This window comes from Melozone crissalis, unplaced genomic scaffold (assembly GCF_028551555.1).
Source record: "Melozone crissalis strain CALT ecotype California unplaced genomic scaffold, PUWL_Pcris_2 ptg000023l_1, whole genome shotgun sequence".
Lineage (NCBI taxonomy): Eukaryota > Metazoa > Chordata > Aves > Passeriformes > Passerellidae > Melozone > Melozone crissalis.
The window spans coordinates 13,906,375-13,923,714 of NW_026535801.1; the positions used below are offsets into that span (position 1 = coordinate 13,906,375).

General features: G+C 41.8%; 1 protein-coding gene across 1 annotated transcript in view; it reads left to right on the top strand.

The window, feature by feature from the left end:
• The window catches only part of PLCL1 (phospholipase C like 1 (inactive)), a 179,148-nt gene that overhangs the window by 130,294 nt on the left and 31,514 nt on the right, over positions 1–17,340 (top strand). Inside the window, exons 2-3 of the mRNA XM_054277673.1 lie at positions 8,384–10,855; positions 13,039–13,242. Of these exons, the coding sequence (XP_054133648.1) occupies positions 8,384–10,855; positions 13,039–13,242 (2,676 nt within the window). The remainder of the gene's footprint in view (positions 1–8,383; positions 10,856–13,038; positions 13,243–17,340) is intronic.

The following is a 17,340-nucleotide window of genomic DNA, read 5'->3' on the forward strand; positions in this document are numbered from 1 at the left end:
ACTTCTTAAAGTACATTGATTAAAGGTTTAATTAAACTACTCAATTGATGTCATTACATTTTGAATAAAAGTGCACAGATATCCCTTAATTAGAGCACAGGGTGTCTGTTAAATTTTTTCCTTATAATCATGCACATTTTTATTAATGCTAATACAATAATTATCAATACAGACAATATATGTATTACACTAAAAGAAACTGTAATCCCTTACTTGAATGTGTTTTCCAAAATCTTCCTGGTTCTTGTGGCACTTGTGAGCTTCCCAATTTTCAAGGTAGTTTCTAAACTGAGAAACATGATGGACAAATACAACAATATTAGGACTTTTCTATCCTGAGTAGATACTCTATTTATACAACCAAGTATACTGTTTTGTGTGTGATCTTTCTGTTATATTCTGTGCTGATCATCCATGATGAAACAGTTGACTTTTTTTACCCAAAATTATTCTCCTGTGTCAGAGTCCTGTAAATAGGGACTGGCCCTTGTGTTTTTGGAATTATGACCTTGTATTTTGCTCCTTATTGGAAGATACTTACTTTTTTTATGTATTGCCTGTCAAGCAGTCTTTTGACTGCTGACTCACATTCTGTTATTCATCACTGTTGAAACTTGGCTTTGTATCATCTCCAGACTCCATGTGTATTGATTTTATGCTTTCTTCCAGGTCACTCTAAAAATTCTAAACAGCACTGGGATAAAGAATGGGTCCCTGCAGGATCCCATTTGAAACATTTCTTCATGATAAGTGTTTCACATTTACTGTTGTATTTGAAAGTTATCATTTATCTTGTGTTTGATTAATTTAATGTCTTCTGAGTTTATTTTTATTGCTGTATCTTCTTAATCAGAATGTCATTCACTACCAAGTCAACTACATTGCAGAAACCATGATACATTAGAGTCTATTACAGTGACTTCATGTGTATCAACCAAACTTTTAATATCATAAAAGCACAGATATCAGGTTAGTCTGACAAGCTCTGCTTTCCATAATGTTGGAAATAGGTAATGTTAATCATCTTTTTATTCTTATCAAATCTTTTTGCAGCTTTTCCATTATTTTGACAGTGAAAACTACCACTCATAGATGCAGTGCCAGTTAAGTATTTAGAGATGTAATGAAGGGAAATACCACTTGGGCATGTTTTTCCTTACCCAGGTCTTTCTAAACTTATTTGCCTTTTCCTCCTGAGTTGCTACTGGCATTCTCTTATTCTCTTAATTTTTGTCTCAGGTTCTGTTACAGAATGAGGATAACAACTTTGTACAATGGAGTTCTCTTGGGAATGCTGCAGCTGAGATCCCCTTTTTCCAGACCTTGATGTTACTACTTCTGCTTGAAGACAGAAAGTGTCTTTCTGTTTTTCTCAGCTTTTTATTCCTTGCAGGATGATGAGTCCAATCATCATTGCACTAGGAAGGATTAGAGCCTGTAAGCAACCCAAGCACTTGAAAATAGCAGAATATTTGGGAGTAGTAGTGGTTGGCGACATTACACCCAATAAGCTGGGTTAGTCCCTTATCAACTATAAGCCTCCTTCCAGCTGAAAGTAGATCTGGCACTTGGGGTGTCCTTAGTGAAGGGGCTTTTTCTTCAGGGAGAATGGACATTATCCATGAAAAATCTTCATCAGGTGGTGTCCTCTGTAGGCTTATATGGAGACATTGTGTGTGTGTATATTGAAGTGTCACACAGGAAGCTGTTTCTCTCTGTAGATGTTGCTTAATGCATAAAGGCAGAGCTATTTGCTCTGATGGAAACCAGTTGGATGACACTTCAACAACAATGGCAGAAAGCTCTGGAAAGTGGTAGCCTCATTGCAGGCTCTCATCTTTTGTGCTCTTGGAAGTTTTTCAACCTTGGCTTCATGGCCCTACTTGTAAAAAAGAAGGGAAAAGTGGTAACTCATCATGGTATCATGCCAGAAAATAAACCCTCCTTGCATTGTGTGCTTTTCATTTCCAAAAAGCATTTCCAGATGGAGTCTTTATGTGCTGCTGGTTTATTATTTTGCTCTAATTTGTCATTTAAACAGCAAAGGTAAATCTTCTTCAAGGTAAAATGGAATAAATTTGGTAGTGCTAGTAATTTAAAAAAGAAAATGAAAAAAGCAAATATACAACAAAGCATTTCTTAAACAGCAAATCATTTTGGTTCAGGTGTTTTTCCTGAAGATCTGCTCCAGACTTTTTTTTGTATCGCCTTCCAGTCTTACACAACAGTACTTGAAAGTGTTTTTTAGTAATGGAGCAAAAGAGGAAATCAGACAAGCCATTATAGTCTTGCCTCCTCTTGATCTTCTCCATGGGGACTATTTTCTTCACTCAGTTTTCCTGCCCTTGCACTGTGCCATTTTGCAGGGTGACTTTTTTCATGAGAAGCTGACCATAGTTATTATTATGGGTCTTGGTGAGAGCCCAGTGCCCATACCCAGTGTCCTGGAAATCCTGGGGAGCTGAGGAAGCCTGCTGTAAATACAGATATTATTCACAGTTCCCCAGGACACTTTTCTTTCCTGTGTCTGATCTCCCTTAGTCCTTGCTCTCTATGAACTGTGATAGTGCTGAGGCTTCTGTGTGGAGCTTGTGCTTGAGTTAAGCTGCTGGTTAGTGACAACTCACTGGCTTTGCAGACATGCCAGCAGGACTGTTGTGGTATTTGGAGAATTGTTGGACACTGTGTTCTGAAGCTGTTTCTCTTGTATGTGTCCATGTTGTATTTTTGGTTTGCCTTAAGTTTTCCATTTGTTCCATTACATGTGTAGCTCAGCTTTTAACAGTGTGTGTGTTAAATTTTGGATCTGGTTTTTGTTCCCCACGTGCACAAATCCCTGAATTAGTAGGAATTTTGCCTTGAAGGGGCTACCAAGGTTGATCTCACAGCAGTAACATTGCCCTTGCCATCTTCTGAGCTGTGTGTTAGCCCAAGTGTGACTGGCAGCATCCCCATAGCTGCCTGCAGCAGGGATAAGGTGCTTTGGCTGTTCAGCCCCTGTGCAAAGGTAGCTGCTTCATGCCATGAGTTGTCAGCCTGAATGAATTTTGAGTAGGCAGCCTTTTCTTTGTTGACATGTGAGTTGTCACAGTGGGTATGTACCTGATGCTTAGATCCTATAGGCCTTGCCAAGAAAGATTAGAGGCAGTTTAGCTCCTTAATATGGTGTGATAGCAGGGACTGTGAGAAGAGTTGATTAAATCTGCACAATGGGCAGTCCAAGGATACTCTCTGAGGATGGTCAGAACATGGCTGAGATTTACAGAAGAAAGCTTTGTGTGCTGAGGATGAATACTGGTTTCGAGTTATCATTGCTACTGCTCTAATCATGTGCTGGTACTGTGGATTCAAGCTTTGATCTACATCTGATCAAATGAGCCTCACAGGTGTATGAGATCCAGTTGCAGCCCTGGCCCAGGCTTTGACTTTGTGGTTTTTTGGATGGTTTTTATAAATCTTCCCTGCTCTGGCATACTTCATTCTAGAAAAATTACTATGTCATTTGTCAACCTGCTACACAGTGCTTTGAGTGCCATTAGTGACTCACTGGCTTCTTTACTTTCTCTTCAAAGGTACATTTTCCACCACAAGTACAGAAAGCTTTAAGGTTTTCAGAGACTGGGATCCTGTCTTTGTATACCTGAAATTTCTAAAAGTATGTCCCTCAAGATTATACTGTAGAGTTAATTAGTTTCTCTTATAACACAGAAAATCAGGTAATGAGTTGGCCAGTTAACTGGATCACCTGGAGTTTCCAGAGCAGATAGCTTTTAGCACTGTTTATTACAGTCTATTTGTGAGGACAGACTAAGCTGTCTATTACTGATTCTTAGCGCTAGGTTCAGAGAAATGTCACGGATTAGAATCAAACTGGTGAAAATGTGAATTGTTTTTTGGGGACATAGCTCTTAATCACATTGAAAGAGTTTATATCTCAGGATTATTACTGAATTTCACATCTTTTCACAGGAACCCTGCAGGTCTTTAAGGGTTTTTGGTGTCTTTGGGTAGGTGATGGTTTTTGCCTTTCTTATTCTCTTGAGCAGAATCCTGGAAGACTGTCAGTGCTTCAGAGAGCCTTCAGGAAACTTAATTTCAGACAAATAATAATTCATGAGCTTGACCTTTCTGTGCAGGTTTGCTATCTAGTTCTTATTATTGCCCTGGTTCTTAATTTTTGATGGGCAGTTTATGTCCTACAGTTTTGACAAAGAGGATGGGATGAGGTGGAGACCATGTTAACTCTTTTTTTTTTTTTTTAATCCCACTTATTTATTTCTGGTAGCTCTTTGATTTAAACAGCAGAAGTTTGAGCAGTCAGAGGTCAGGGTGAATGGGGTGGAGTTTTCCCACAACTGCTGATGGCTTAGTGATCCTACTGTTTATGTATCCAGTCCCTATGACGAGGATGATGTGTTCAGCAGGAGAGCTTCTCCTATTTTGGGAGCGTGCTTAGAGTGGTGCTCTGAATCCTTCCTTTAAAAACATTGAGAAAATGTTAGGATGCAGTCAGGCCAGCACACAGATACATCTCCTTGGTCCTTAATGATTTCAGAGCAGCGGCGCATACGCTGAAATCTGAGTGCGTACTGATGTGGTCTTGTGTTTGATGTCTGGAGGTATTTTGTATAATTGATACTGTGCAGGCTCAGGAACAGGAGGGAGTTTGAGTCATCCTGTTAGATCACCTTGTAGGGGATAACCCAAGAACTGAAGGAAACCCTAGTTTTGGGTCACTTTGGAAAGTGTCTTGCCTTGGAAACACAGGGTTTCTCATGTAAGCAGAGATTTCCTTTCTATGCTTGCACATGGCATGCAAACTGATTTTGTTTGTTTCCAGGAGGAGTGTTTTGTAAAGGGCTTGATTGTCCCTGGTAGGAAAGATCCTAGAGTGGAAAATCTATGAGTTAGGTCCTCATTTTCACATTGATGTAGATCTTTTTTAGGAAATATCATCGTTACATTTTCATCTTTCACTGCCACAATAAATTCAGTTCCATCACTACAAGTGACTGAGGGTAAAGGGCAGTCCTAGGCCAGTTACTGTCCTGTTACCTAGGCAAGATCAATTTTTATGACCTTAGCATCTTGGAGAAAGATAGGCTTTCCAGTTCCAAGATTCAGGGCTGCATCTAATTGTGCTTTCTGATTGCTTTGGTTAATGAAGAGGAGCAAGTGCTCTTGCATGGGTGAACACTGAGGAGAGGTTTTTTGATAACTTGCAGTGGGAATGTTCTTGGCAGGTAGCACAAGAAATCAGGTTTCCTATCTATCCACATAAGATGTTGGCAGCTTTTAGTTTGCTGGGTGACTGTACTTGTTCCTGTTCTTAGTATCCAGTAAAATGGAGCAGCAGTTTGGCCACTGGAGACACTGCAGCACAGTATTCTTAGCTGGATGTCTTGTTTTAGAAGATCAATCTGTTGAAATTGGATTAAGGTAGAGAAAGCAATAGCTACAGTAAAATTAGAACACAAAGTCTGGAGTCTCAGTTGAACAAGCATAAGATCAGTGGGGAGGCACAGGGTATGGAAATAGTCCCCTCCAGGCATGGATGTGAGGGGGGCCCAGTGGTGGGAGGACGCTCCTGTGCTCCCCAGGGTGGTCACTGGGGCTCTGGGGGTGTGTGGCCTGGCTGAACCATGGTGTCAGCATCCAGAGTGCCTCGTTCAAGCATTGGGAGTGTGTGCTAATGCAAAGGTGAGTGCCCGGGCTGTGAGTCTGAGAAAACAGCTTTGGAACTTACAGAAACACCTTTTGACTTTTTGCAAGATCAGAATAATTAACTTAGTGATAATTATGAATGAAAACTTTCACATTATATCTGAAGTAACAGCTCTCACTTGGAAAGACTGAGTCTGCTCCTAGTCTGGAGAGACCAAGAGGGGCATAGCTAATACAGCAGTAAGCTCAGTTTGCAATTGCAGTTTTGTGGGGTTTGTGTGTATTTCCATTAGATGGAGGGCATTGTTAGTATAAGTTAAAATAATCCCTTCACTGTCAATAATAATTAAATCTTGTTAATTGTAGGCAATTAGTCTGTGGATTAGGCTTGAATTCTATTCCATTGATTGAAAGATGCGGGGAAGTCCCACTCTGATACAAAGTGCTGTTGTATAATTCTGGCGTTCCTTACATACCACTAAGTACAAAACCAGAAATAGCTGTCAAAAATAAAAGCAGGTAAAGACAACACAGAGGATAATCTAATCCCCACCAAAATCCCTGAGGGGTTAAGATTGAGTGTTAAAAAGAAACCTTTGTTGTTTGTCCATGAGGTCAATTAGGGTTTTTTTTTTCCCCCAGCTGAATACCTGAAAAATGGCTGATTAATTCCCTGACTTGCTTTGATCAAAAGACACATCTTGGAACTAAAAATAAATGTTTTTTAGTTTTTGCAGAAAATGAAGTATTTGCATAACATTTGTGCCTCCCTAGTTAAGACAAAATGTCAGACCTGTAGATAAATCAGATAGGCTGCTCTGATGAGGTTTCCCTGAGGAACCTATGAAGGAATGAATCACTGCAGATTCTAAGGCCATTAATGCATCTAAATACATGAGGAAAATAATCCTAATTAATCATCAATGTTAAATCTAAATACTGCTCCTGTAAACATAAGGAAATAAAAAAGAAGAGGCTCTTCTAAAACCCATGGAGTAATCTGCTACATTCGTTTGTATTCATTAGTATCTACTGCCTGGAGGTGTTCATAACCAAAGCTATGTATTAAGACACAGTATGTTAATGCAGGAACAGAATATTTTAGCATAAAACTGTAATTTAAAAAGTAGCTGACCTGAGGCACTTGCTTCATTGACTTTCTTCCTGTTTCTTTGAGACCCATTCTCATAAGTACTAAATAAATGGCAAGAGTAATTATTCTTGTCAGTAGAAGTCTCTGTACTGGTTTAATGAGAAATCTTTGTCATAAGAAGTTTAGAGGTCTTAATTTTGTTCCCAGTAGATCCCATGCCTTTAAATTCAGTAGTTAGGGGCCTGGGGATTTGGAAATATTTTTGGATGTTATTGAATGAAGTGAGTGAATGACAGCAGCAATTCTGTAGAAACATTCATATGACTAATTTGCTGAAAGTGTCTATACAGACATGCAAATGAAGAGTGAAGAGACCCTTGTGAGCACCAGAACTGATGCTCTGTGGCTTGGGGAGCTACACAGGGTTCTGCTCAGACAGGGTAGAGCATCAAAGGACGGAGAGATGGGTGGATGGAGGGCCCTGCTAGAGTTTATTCATAGGATTTGCAGAGGAGTATTGCCTGAGCAGGTTGAGTGACACAGCCGATAAACTGCAGCTGAGAGGAACCAGCTGCTGGGCTAGGGAAGGGAAGTCCAGACTGCAGAGGGTTTGGGAGTCAGGGGTTTTGGCATCTCAGAGCAGATCCCCAGGGGCTGTTGGGAAGCTGGTGCCTGGTGCAGGTCTGGTGTCTGGGCCTGAGATAGCAGAGTGGAGGCCTGAGTCCCAGCATCAACATTTCCTTTGCCTTGGGGCTCCTTTTCCATTAAAAATTCAGGCAGCTGAGGTCCCTTCAAAAACAGAAGTGAGAAAACTAAGGAAGGATTGCTAGTGGCTAGGGAAATAGGAGGGAAAGCAATTTTACCAAGTCTTTCACAATTAATTGCAGTCTTAAGTGATGCTTTAAAAATATTTTTGGTAGCTGTTGGATCGTTTACATACTAATGGGGTAGATGGAAATCATGCAGAAAAAAAGAATGATTTATATTTCATAATTATTGTGAGATGTTTTGAATTGATAATATGCAGAGAAAGTTTAAGTTTAGTTGCTGCACTAACATTACAGACAGCTTTGTAGGCAGCTGGGTTTACAAGAAGTAGTTGATACTGAAAAGACACTCACATGTCTGGCTGAGTATTTTCTCAAGAGGAGTTAGAAAATATATCCTAAAGGTAAAGGCTTTGGATTTCTTGTCTGGCTGTCCATTTTCCTGCAGTGCTTTGTAGTTGTTGTACACAGAAATGACCAGAATAACTTCTTTTCCAAACAAGTGGGGAGACGAGAGTGTGATATATCTGCTTTGAAACTGGACATAACGTACACAACTGGGTACTGCCTCCTCACAGCTGTAGCAACTTGCTGAGATCTGGAGGACAGTTTAATAGCTGCAAATGTCACTCATGTAAACTTGCTATCTCTAATGCTACAGTCAGTCAAGTCGCTTTATATCTTAGTATATTTTATAGCTCAGTAGGGAACTGAATCGTGGGAAGGAATAAGATGTTGTGTTTTGAGGTTCAGAAGAACATTAATTATTTTTACATAAATGTACCTTTTCTATTATTTATGCACTTGTAGAATGGCCAAAGAAAACCTGCTAATTTTTTTTAATGTAATTATTCCACAGGATCCTTCAAACCAAAAATGTGGAAGAAAGAAAACAGTGTCCTTCAGCAGCATGCCATCAGAGAAGAAAATAAGCAGTGCCAGCGACTGTATCAGCTTTATGCAGGCTGGGTGTGAATTGAAGAAAGTTCGTCCAAATTCTCGGATTTATAACCGTTTTTTTACTCTGGATCCTGACCTGCAGGCTCTTCGCTGGGAGCCTTCCAAGAAGGATCTGGACAAAGCCAAGCTTGATATTTCTGCTATAAAAGAAATCAGACTAGGGAAGAACACAGAGACATTCAGGAATAATGGACTAGCAGATCAGATTTCTGAGGACTGTGCGCTGTCAGTAATTCATGGTGAGAACTATGAGTCCCTTGACTTGGTTGCCAATTCAGCTGATGTGGCCAATATTTGGGTATCAGGATTAAGGTACTTAGTTTCTCGTAGCAAACAACCCCTGGACTTGATGGAAAACAGCCATAATACCCCACGGTTTGCCTGGTTAAAAGCTGTATTCGAAGCAGCAGATGTTGATGGCAATGGCATAATGTTAGAAGATACAGCTGTGGAACTAATAAAGAAGCTTAACCCCACCTTAAAGGAATCAAAGATTAGATTAAAATTTAAGGAAATTCAGAAGAGCAAAGAGAAACTGACAACACGAGTGACAAAAGAAGAGTTTTGTGAAGCGTTCAGTGAGCTTTGCACAAGACCTGAAGTATATTTCTTACTTGTGCAGATATCCAAAAACAAAGAGTACCTGGATGCCAATGACCTCATGCTGTTTTTAGAGGCTGAGCAAGGAGTGACCCACATAACAGAAGAAATGTGTCTAGATATTATACGCAGGTATGAGCTTTCTGAAGAAGGGCGTTTGAAAGGTTTTCTTGCCATTGATGGGTTTACTCAATACTTATTGTCCTCAGAATGTGATATTTTTGACCCAGAGCACAAAAAAATTGTCCAAGACATGACACAGCCTTTGTCACATTACTACATCAATGCATCCCACAATACATATCTAATAGAAGACCAGCTCAGAGGGCCGGCTGATATCAATGGTTATGTCAGAGCTCTGAAGATGAGCTGCCGCAGTATTGAACTGGACGTCTGTGACGGCCCAGATAATGAACCCATTATTTGTAACCGCAACAACATGACATCGCCGCTTGCCTTTCGAAATGTCATCGAAGTAATAAACAAATTGGCCTTCTTTGCCTCAGAATACCCTCTTATTCTCTGCTTGGGGAACCACTGCTCTGTACAGCAGCAGAAGGTGGTGGTGCAGCACATGAAAAGAATCTTTGGAAACAAACTGTACACAGAGGCACCTTTATCCTCAGAAGCCTACCTCCCATCACCTGAGAAACTGAAAATGAAGATCATTGTGAAGGGAAAGAAACTGCCCTGCAACCAGGATGTATTAGAAGGAGAGGTCACAGATGAGGATGAAGAGGCTGAAATATCCCGAAGACTGTCAGAGGACTTCTCGAGGGAACCAAAGCTGATCTGGCTCTGCAAGGAGTTGTCTGACTTGGTGTCCCTTTGCAAATCTATCCAGTACAAAGACTTTGAGACATCCATGAAATCTCAAAATTATTGGGAAATGTGCTCCTTCAGTGAGGCAGAAGCCAGTCGGATTGCAAATGAATACCCTGAAGATTTTGTTAACTACAACAAAAAGTTTCTGTCCAGGGTATATCCGAGTGCTATGAGGATAGACTCCAGTAACTTAAATCCTCAAGATTTTTGGAACTGTGGTTGCCAGATAGTGGCAATGAACTATCAGACCCCAGGGCCCATGATGGACCTACACACTGGTTGGTTTCTACAGAACGGGGGGTGCGGGTATGTTCTCAGGCCCTCAGTGATGCGTGACGAGGTGTCTTACTTCAGTGCAAATACCAAGGGCATTGTTCCTGGGGTCTCCCCGCAGGTCCTACACGTCAAAATTATCAGTGGGCAGAATTTTCCAAAGCCCAAGGGTGCGTGTGCAAAAGGGGATGTCATAGACCCCTATGTCTGCATAGAAATACACGGGATTCCTGCAGACTGCACCGAACAAAGAACTAAAACTGTGCAGCAGAACAGTGATAACCCTATTTTTGATGAAAGCTTTGAGTTCCAGATCAATCTACCGGAGCTGGCCATGATCCGCTTTGTTGTTTTGGATGATGACTACATTGGGGATGAGTTCATAGGACAGTACACCATCCCACTGGAGTGCTTACAGCCCGGATACAGGCACATCCCACTGCGCTCTTTTGTTGGCGACATCATGGAGCACGTTACCCTCTTTGTTCACATTGCAATAACCAACCGAAGTGGAGGCGGGAAGGCACAGAAGCGCAGCCTCTCAGTGAGGATAGGGAAGAAGGCAAGGGAGTACACCATGCTGAGGAACACTGGTCTCAAGGTTATTGATGACATCTTCAAGCTGGCAGTGCACCCATTGCGAGAGGCCACCGACATGAGAGAAAATATGCAGGTATGAGACTTCCCTTGTATGTGTTGGTGTGTCCTGAATGTGGAAGTGAAGTCCTGGTGTGTGCTGCTGCTAGGGCAGGCTCGCTGAAACTGGTGGAAGCTGGGGAAATTTCAGACCCACAGCTCTGTCAGCCTTTAAATGGACATTGGCAGGCTGATAGTTACAGGTGCTAACTAACAAGCAAACGTAGGATTAGGCAGAAATGTTTTCAAAATCAATGACACATTGGTTTTTAATGCCCTTTCCTAACACGTTTTACCGGTTAATTTTTTTCCCTGAGGAAGCAGAATTGAGGGTACATTCGTGTCCCCTGCCTCTGGTCCCAAATACTGTATTTCCTTGTTGGTTCTAAAAAACATCAACAAGCTTTTGTTTTGCTAATTGAGTGAGAGTTATGCTCTTAATTTTCTTTGGTGAAATACAAGGAGCAGTCAGTGAATGTGTCATTAAGATCTTGTGTACACCAAAGAAACCCACTGTGCAAAGAGCAGCATGTTTTCCTGAGTGTGTGTTGCCACTGTTTGCCCCAGGGCTGCAGATGTTCAACATAGGCAGTGAATGCCACTTGGATTGCAGTTTCCTCCCTGCTGAATAGCTGTTTTGTCTGGGCTGGTTGAGGGCTGGCACAGACACCAGTGCCGTGTCTTGGCTCAGAAGGTCCCCTGGCACCCTGTCCATGCTGCTGCATGCAGCAGAGCCTGCTGTGGCCAGCAGCATCAGGGCCCAGGTGCACAGCACTGTCACAAGGGCTTGGGTTGGACCTTGGTGCTTGGCAGCATGTGAAGTGGCAGCAAAGCCAAACAACAGCATCCCCAGTGCTCTCTTCGGTGGTGGGAGCAACTGGGGGTTGATTAAGGGACAGCTCAATTCTGAGCTTCGGGCACTGCCTAGAAACAAAACTGAGTTGCATTAAACAATGGGTTTTCCATAATAAATAGCTGGAATCAGCTGTAGCTATCTCCTTGGTAAAGATACAGAAACAGTTCATTTTTTTTCTCTCGAAAACAGGAGAAAAACATGTAGCACTTCATTGACCCCACTTTTCTGAATGGAGTCTAAAGCAATGAAATGTTGACAGCTGGAAAAGTTTACAAAATGACATAAGCTTTAAATCACTCTCAAAGGAATTGTCTCAGCATATTTTTAAGAATGGGAAACTCTTCCCAGCCTTTCCTTTCCTTCAGGCCTTGAAAGTAACTAGTTTGAACTGCTGACTCCACCTTCTGTCTAGGTCAGGCACTATATATGAAATATATAAATGAAAATTCTCTGAATTTGATTCAGAAACAGTATTACTGTGCCTTCCAAGCAAAAGTTCAGTAAAAGATCATGTTACAGGGAATGCTGTGTAAAGACACGTTTTTGGATTTAACTGCATGCTGTCATATTTAATTAATGAGAAAAACATAGCCAGGCATTGTCTGATTATTGGGGTTTTTTTTACCAAGTTGTGGGAGGAACATTTGCAAGGTATGGGTTGTTATAGTATCTTACTTGGATTTTGTACATCTTGGTCACTTCTTGTACTACTCAAGAAGCTAAATGATGAGTGCATGTCAGCTGTATATCCTCTGACCTGGTAAATAAATAAATCCTGGCGTGTCAGTTTTGTTTGACCTGTATATCCGGTATTGATTTTCTTACGTGTGACCTATGGAGGAGAAAGAGTGTGTGTGTTTCTTTATGATGTGATAATGTAAGGCTGAAAACAAAGTTTTTCCTGCTTGCCTTTCCCATGGGAAATACAAGGTCTGTCAAACTTGTTCTTGCTGGAGGATGATAATGATGGGAGAACAAAGTGATTACAGCATCAAAAGCGATTGGAGTCTAAGTAGTTGGGAAGAGAAATAGCATTTTAGGCTGGTGGTTTAATATGCTGGGGACCAGAACTTGTCCCTGTTAGGGCTGGTTTGCAATGCAAAGTAGCTGACGAGTTGGGATGCCTGAACCTGGGAGAAAGCTGGAGCTGGAGGCAGGCTTCAGGAAAGAGAATGGGGCTGGCAGGGAATTCCTGTCTGAGCTGGAATCCCATGGTCCATGGAGGACCTGGGGATGGTGAACAGCGGGATAGCACTGCCTCCCATTAGAGGGGAGAAGAGGAAAGGGCTGTCAAGGTGATAGCAGGCAGGGGGGACTGAGTGGTGAGCGGCCACACGTGCTGAAGTGTTTGTGTCCTTGCCCAGAACGCCATGGTGTCGGTGAAGGAGCTGTGTGGGCTGCCGCCCATCGCCAGCCTCAAGCAGTGCATCCTGACCCTGTCCTCGCGCCTCGTCAGCAGCGACAACGCGCCCTCGGTGGCCCTCTGCATGAAGGACACCTTTCCTTACCTGGAGCCTCTGGGCACCGTGCCCGACGTGCAGAAAAAGGTCCTGGCAGCATATGACCTGGTAAGCGCTTCAGCACTGCTCCCTCTGCCTTTCCCCACTGCTGTGAATGAGGCTGTGCCCGTGGCTTTCACACGCCCAAGTGTTCCAGTTAAACAAACAAGGCTCCTCAAATGGCTTGGGCTCTGCAAGTTGGCCTTCATTCACCACAATGCCACACTGGGCTTTTTGTTATTGTTTCCCTTTTTAAACACTGTTGTGGCTAGCACAGGTTGGCGTTTGAAGAGGACTTTGTTTACAAAACTAGCGGCAATTCACTCCGTGCTGGCAGTGGTAGTCCTTGTCCTTGGGAAGCAGCAAGATTTGTGTGCCGCCCTTGGCTGGCCTTCCCGCAGCACAGTGCAAGGCCAGTAGATAGGGAGCTGCAGCATGGCAGTTCCCAGGCAGAGCTGCGCCCTCCCTTTCCCTACGCTTTGCAGCAGCGCTGTCACATGAAGTCAGTGTTGCTCTTGGGGAGGGCATGGCAGTGTTGGAAGGGAAGGTTAAAACACCCATTTTCTTGCATGGGGAAGGAGAGGTCAGTATGGTACAGGAATGCTTGCACAAATGTAGAGACACGAGCTGGAATCATTCCAGCTGAGTGCTGCTGCTCGTTGTATGACATATGTCACTGCTGTGGGTGACTGAGCAACAGCTGTGCGTGACTTGCAGCAGCAGAAGTTGCTGTCACACTGTGCCTCTTGGGCCGTGGGGGTGCCCCGCTGCTGCCCAACCTTTTTGGCAGTGTGCAGCAAGAGGCACAGTTCTGCCAGGCCTGACTGAAACAGTGCACTGTGGCAGCCAGGCTGAATCACAACCCATGTTCAGAGGACAGCAGTTTTTTCTGCAGCTTGTGCTCATAAGGAATAAAATGGTGAATAATGGTGGGAGTATCGAATTGTTTCCAGAGACCCTGATGGGTTGCAAATAGTGGTCACAGCTTTGACCAGCTATCAATGTGCCAAATGCTCACCTCCTTCCCATCTCTTTTTTTGCCTTTATAACACACTTTTCAAGGGAAAATCCACTTGTAGGGACACTGATGTTGATTAAAACAGAAATACTAAAAGTACTCTTAAATAACCCCGGGTTCCTTCCAGAATAGTTTCTAGTACTTGGAAGTGATTAAGTTATGGTAATAAAATGCCAGCTGTAACAATACCAGAACAAGGATTTGCAAATCCAGTTGATTGCCTTATTTTAGATGGAATCTTTCTGGGGTAGATTTGCTACATGGTCTCATGTCTTTGTGACAGAGCAAATACCACATAAATAAGAGATTTTTCTGTCTTTGGAGGCCTGCTTAATGGAGTTTTACCAAAATGAACGTGTCATCTCTTATCTTTGTAATTATATAGTGAAGAGTACACATGGGACTTTTCAAGGCCTCCTTGTACTTTGGAAACACTTTTTCAATTTAAATAGGTGAAAGGCCTCTTTTGAATGTAGACAGAAACACTTGTATAACTGTTTTAAATAATGGTTGTTCTCACATTTGTCTCCGATGGGGGAAAATGTTACTTGAATGTCAAGAGAGCATGCAAACAGTTCAGAATCAGAGAGAGAGAGGAAGGGAGTTATGCCTTGCCTGTGCAAGGGTTGATTTGAGATATAATTCTGTTAAGGAGAATATGATACTTTTTTTTTTACCCTCTTTGGCTGTGACTGGCTCTTTTTTAAAACTATTCACTTCTGAAAGAGAAAGCTGGATTTAATAAGTGGTTTTGCTACATTTTGGATGTTTGCCTTTTGAGACAATGCCAGCAGCAGAATATTGAAATCTATTTAGCCTTTTCTGTGTTTGAATAAATGAACTGTCTCTATCAATCTTGATATTAGAAATCACAGTCTGGGAAGGGGTTTGCATTTTCAATGTTGACAAGGGGCTTCTCCTTGCTACATAATAACTTCATATATTCCAGTGTGTATTTCTTTTTTATATTTTTTGTGCAAATAAGAACACAAGGAGATGTTGGTAGAAAGCAATATTAAAATATTTTAGCTTATTTATTGATTTTAATTCAAGATATGCTACAGTTCAGCCTTTTATATTGTTGATAAATCTGACTTCAAGGAACTGGATCCACAAGTGCTTGCTGCATGTCTCTTCACTTCAAAGCGCTTTTCGAATGAAAAGGCCTAAGAGCATTTTTGAATGCATAAAATAGAATCTGTTTATATTGGCCTGTCTCTTGTATCAACAGGCTATACTTCTTAATTCCTTTTACAGTCAAATGGAAAAAAGTTTGACCCTAAATCTCATAGTGTGACTGCAGGTCTGCCCCACTCACTGGGCCCCACAGCACAGGGAGCCTGAGTGCTGCTGCTCTGAAAACGCTACATGTGCCACATTCTTTGGAAAGCCTATTTTGAAAATAATTTCTGATAAAAACAACTCTAATGTGTTAGAATTTTTTCCCATTACAGAAAATTGCCAACTGAATGTACCTTTTTATTTTACCACGGAAAGTATAGACTCTGCCTGTGTGCTTAATGGGGCATAAAGAGGGCTGAGGGTCCAGGGAAATGGAGGTGCAAGTGCTCAGAAACCTGCCACAATGATCTGGAAAACAATTAGCTGTCTGTTCCCTCCTGCTCAGCCTTTGTCAGCTGTGAGATAGACAAAGACCCCTTTGTGTAGTTTGTTTGTTTTTTCTTGGGCAATTAATTTTACCATTGTGCTCTGCATTAAATATTTCCTTTTGAGAGAGACTTTATTAGAATAAAATTTAATATACTTTGTTTAAGGAACTGGAAGTTTTTCAGGACTGTGTTTCCCTCATTTTATGGAGGCATTGCAGTGGTCTAGTGGAGCTGTACTGTTGGACATGTCTCATGTAGGAAGAGGCTTCATTAATAATACTGGGTTGTGTAGGAGTTTTCTGCAGAGAAGAGGAGGGAATAGGATTTGCCAAAATCAAGAAAATAAGGTGGACTGTTGACAATACACAGCCATTTTGAAAAGTGTGTCAATGATCAGAAATACAGTGTAGAGTGGCTAATTTCAATTTACAGCTTTAGTGATTCCGTACATAGAGTGTGCTGAAGGGATTCTGGTCATGCTGTCATTGCTTCCCACACACATCCTAGGGTAGTGTACCCTGGCACTTTGAGTTGTTCTTCAGAGCTTTTCTTTCCCATGAGGAAGGGCTCTCACTCTGCCTCTCTACCTGTGTGCTCCCCCTTGGTGGTTGCTCAGGTGGGCAGCATGTGCAGTGTGCCTCACAACCTGTCAAATTCATGCTGGTGTTCTTTGATCACACCTAAAAAGGAGTTACTCCATGTGAAGAGAAGGGATGGGGCCCAGCTGGACCTGACAGATGGTTGAATTATTCATTGCAAACAGTTATCCTGTGAAGTTAGGATTTTTTTTTGGTTGAGAGTTGTTTGGAAACAGATTGTGGTTACTGTGTCTGCACGATATATTCATGTGCTGAAGCAAGCATGCATGAACTCAGGGACACTTGTGCACTTTGCATTTCAGTTATTTGCTAAGCATTATTTTCCTCCAAGATCAAATTATTGAATAATTTGAAAATCAAAAGCAATAAACTAGTGATAATAAATGTTCTTGGTTTTGCCCAGTCTCCTGGGTCATATGCATATAGAAATTTTTCTAAGAAAAATGAGACATCCAAGTTATCTTTATGTGTTTTCAAATTGTAAATAACAAGAAGTGTAAAAAAGATTGAATAATGAAGCTATTTGTTATATAAACTCACACTGACATTCATGTTTTCCTCTGTATCCAAGCCTTATCTTGCTGTGTTGAAGCAGACAGTTATGGAAGGACAGGGTGGTTGCAGGTACTGCTAAGAGATGCACGGTAGTTAAGAACATCTTGGCCAACATGGAGATGGATTGGGGATTTCTGTGAGGACAAGAAGCATCTGTGAGGTTCCTGGGAAAAAAGAAGAGGTATTTTAATGGCAGTGGTTTTGTTGACATGCGTATAGATCCATGCATGCTAGCAGAGGTTTGCTGAAGTGTGTATGAGGTGAACTGTTCTTTGTCTGCTGCTCTTTCATATTCAGTCTTTTTGGGCTTGTCTTGGTGCAAGCATGACTACATTCCCAAGAAGAAAGTCCTTTTTATCAGTTATTATCTAAACGCAAAATGACT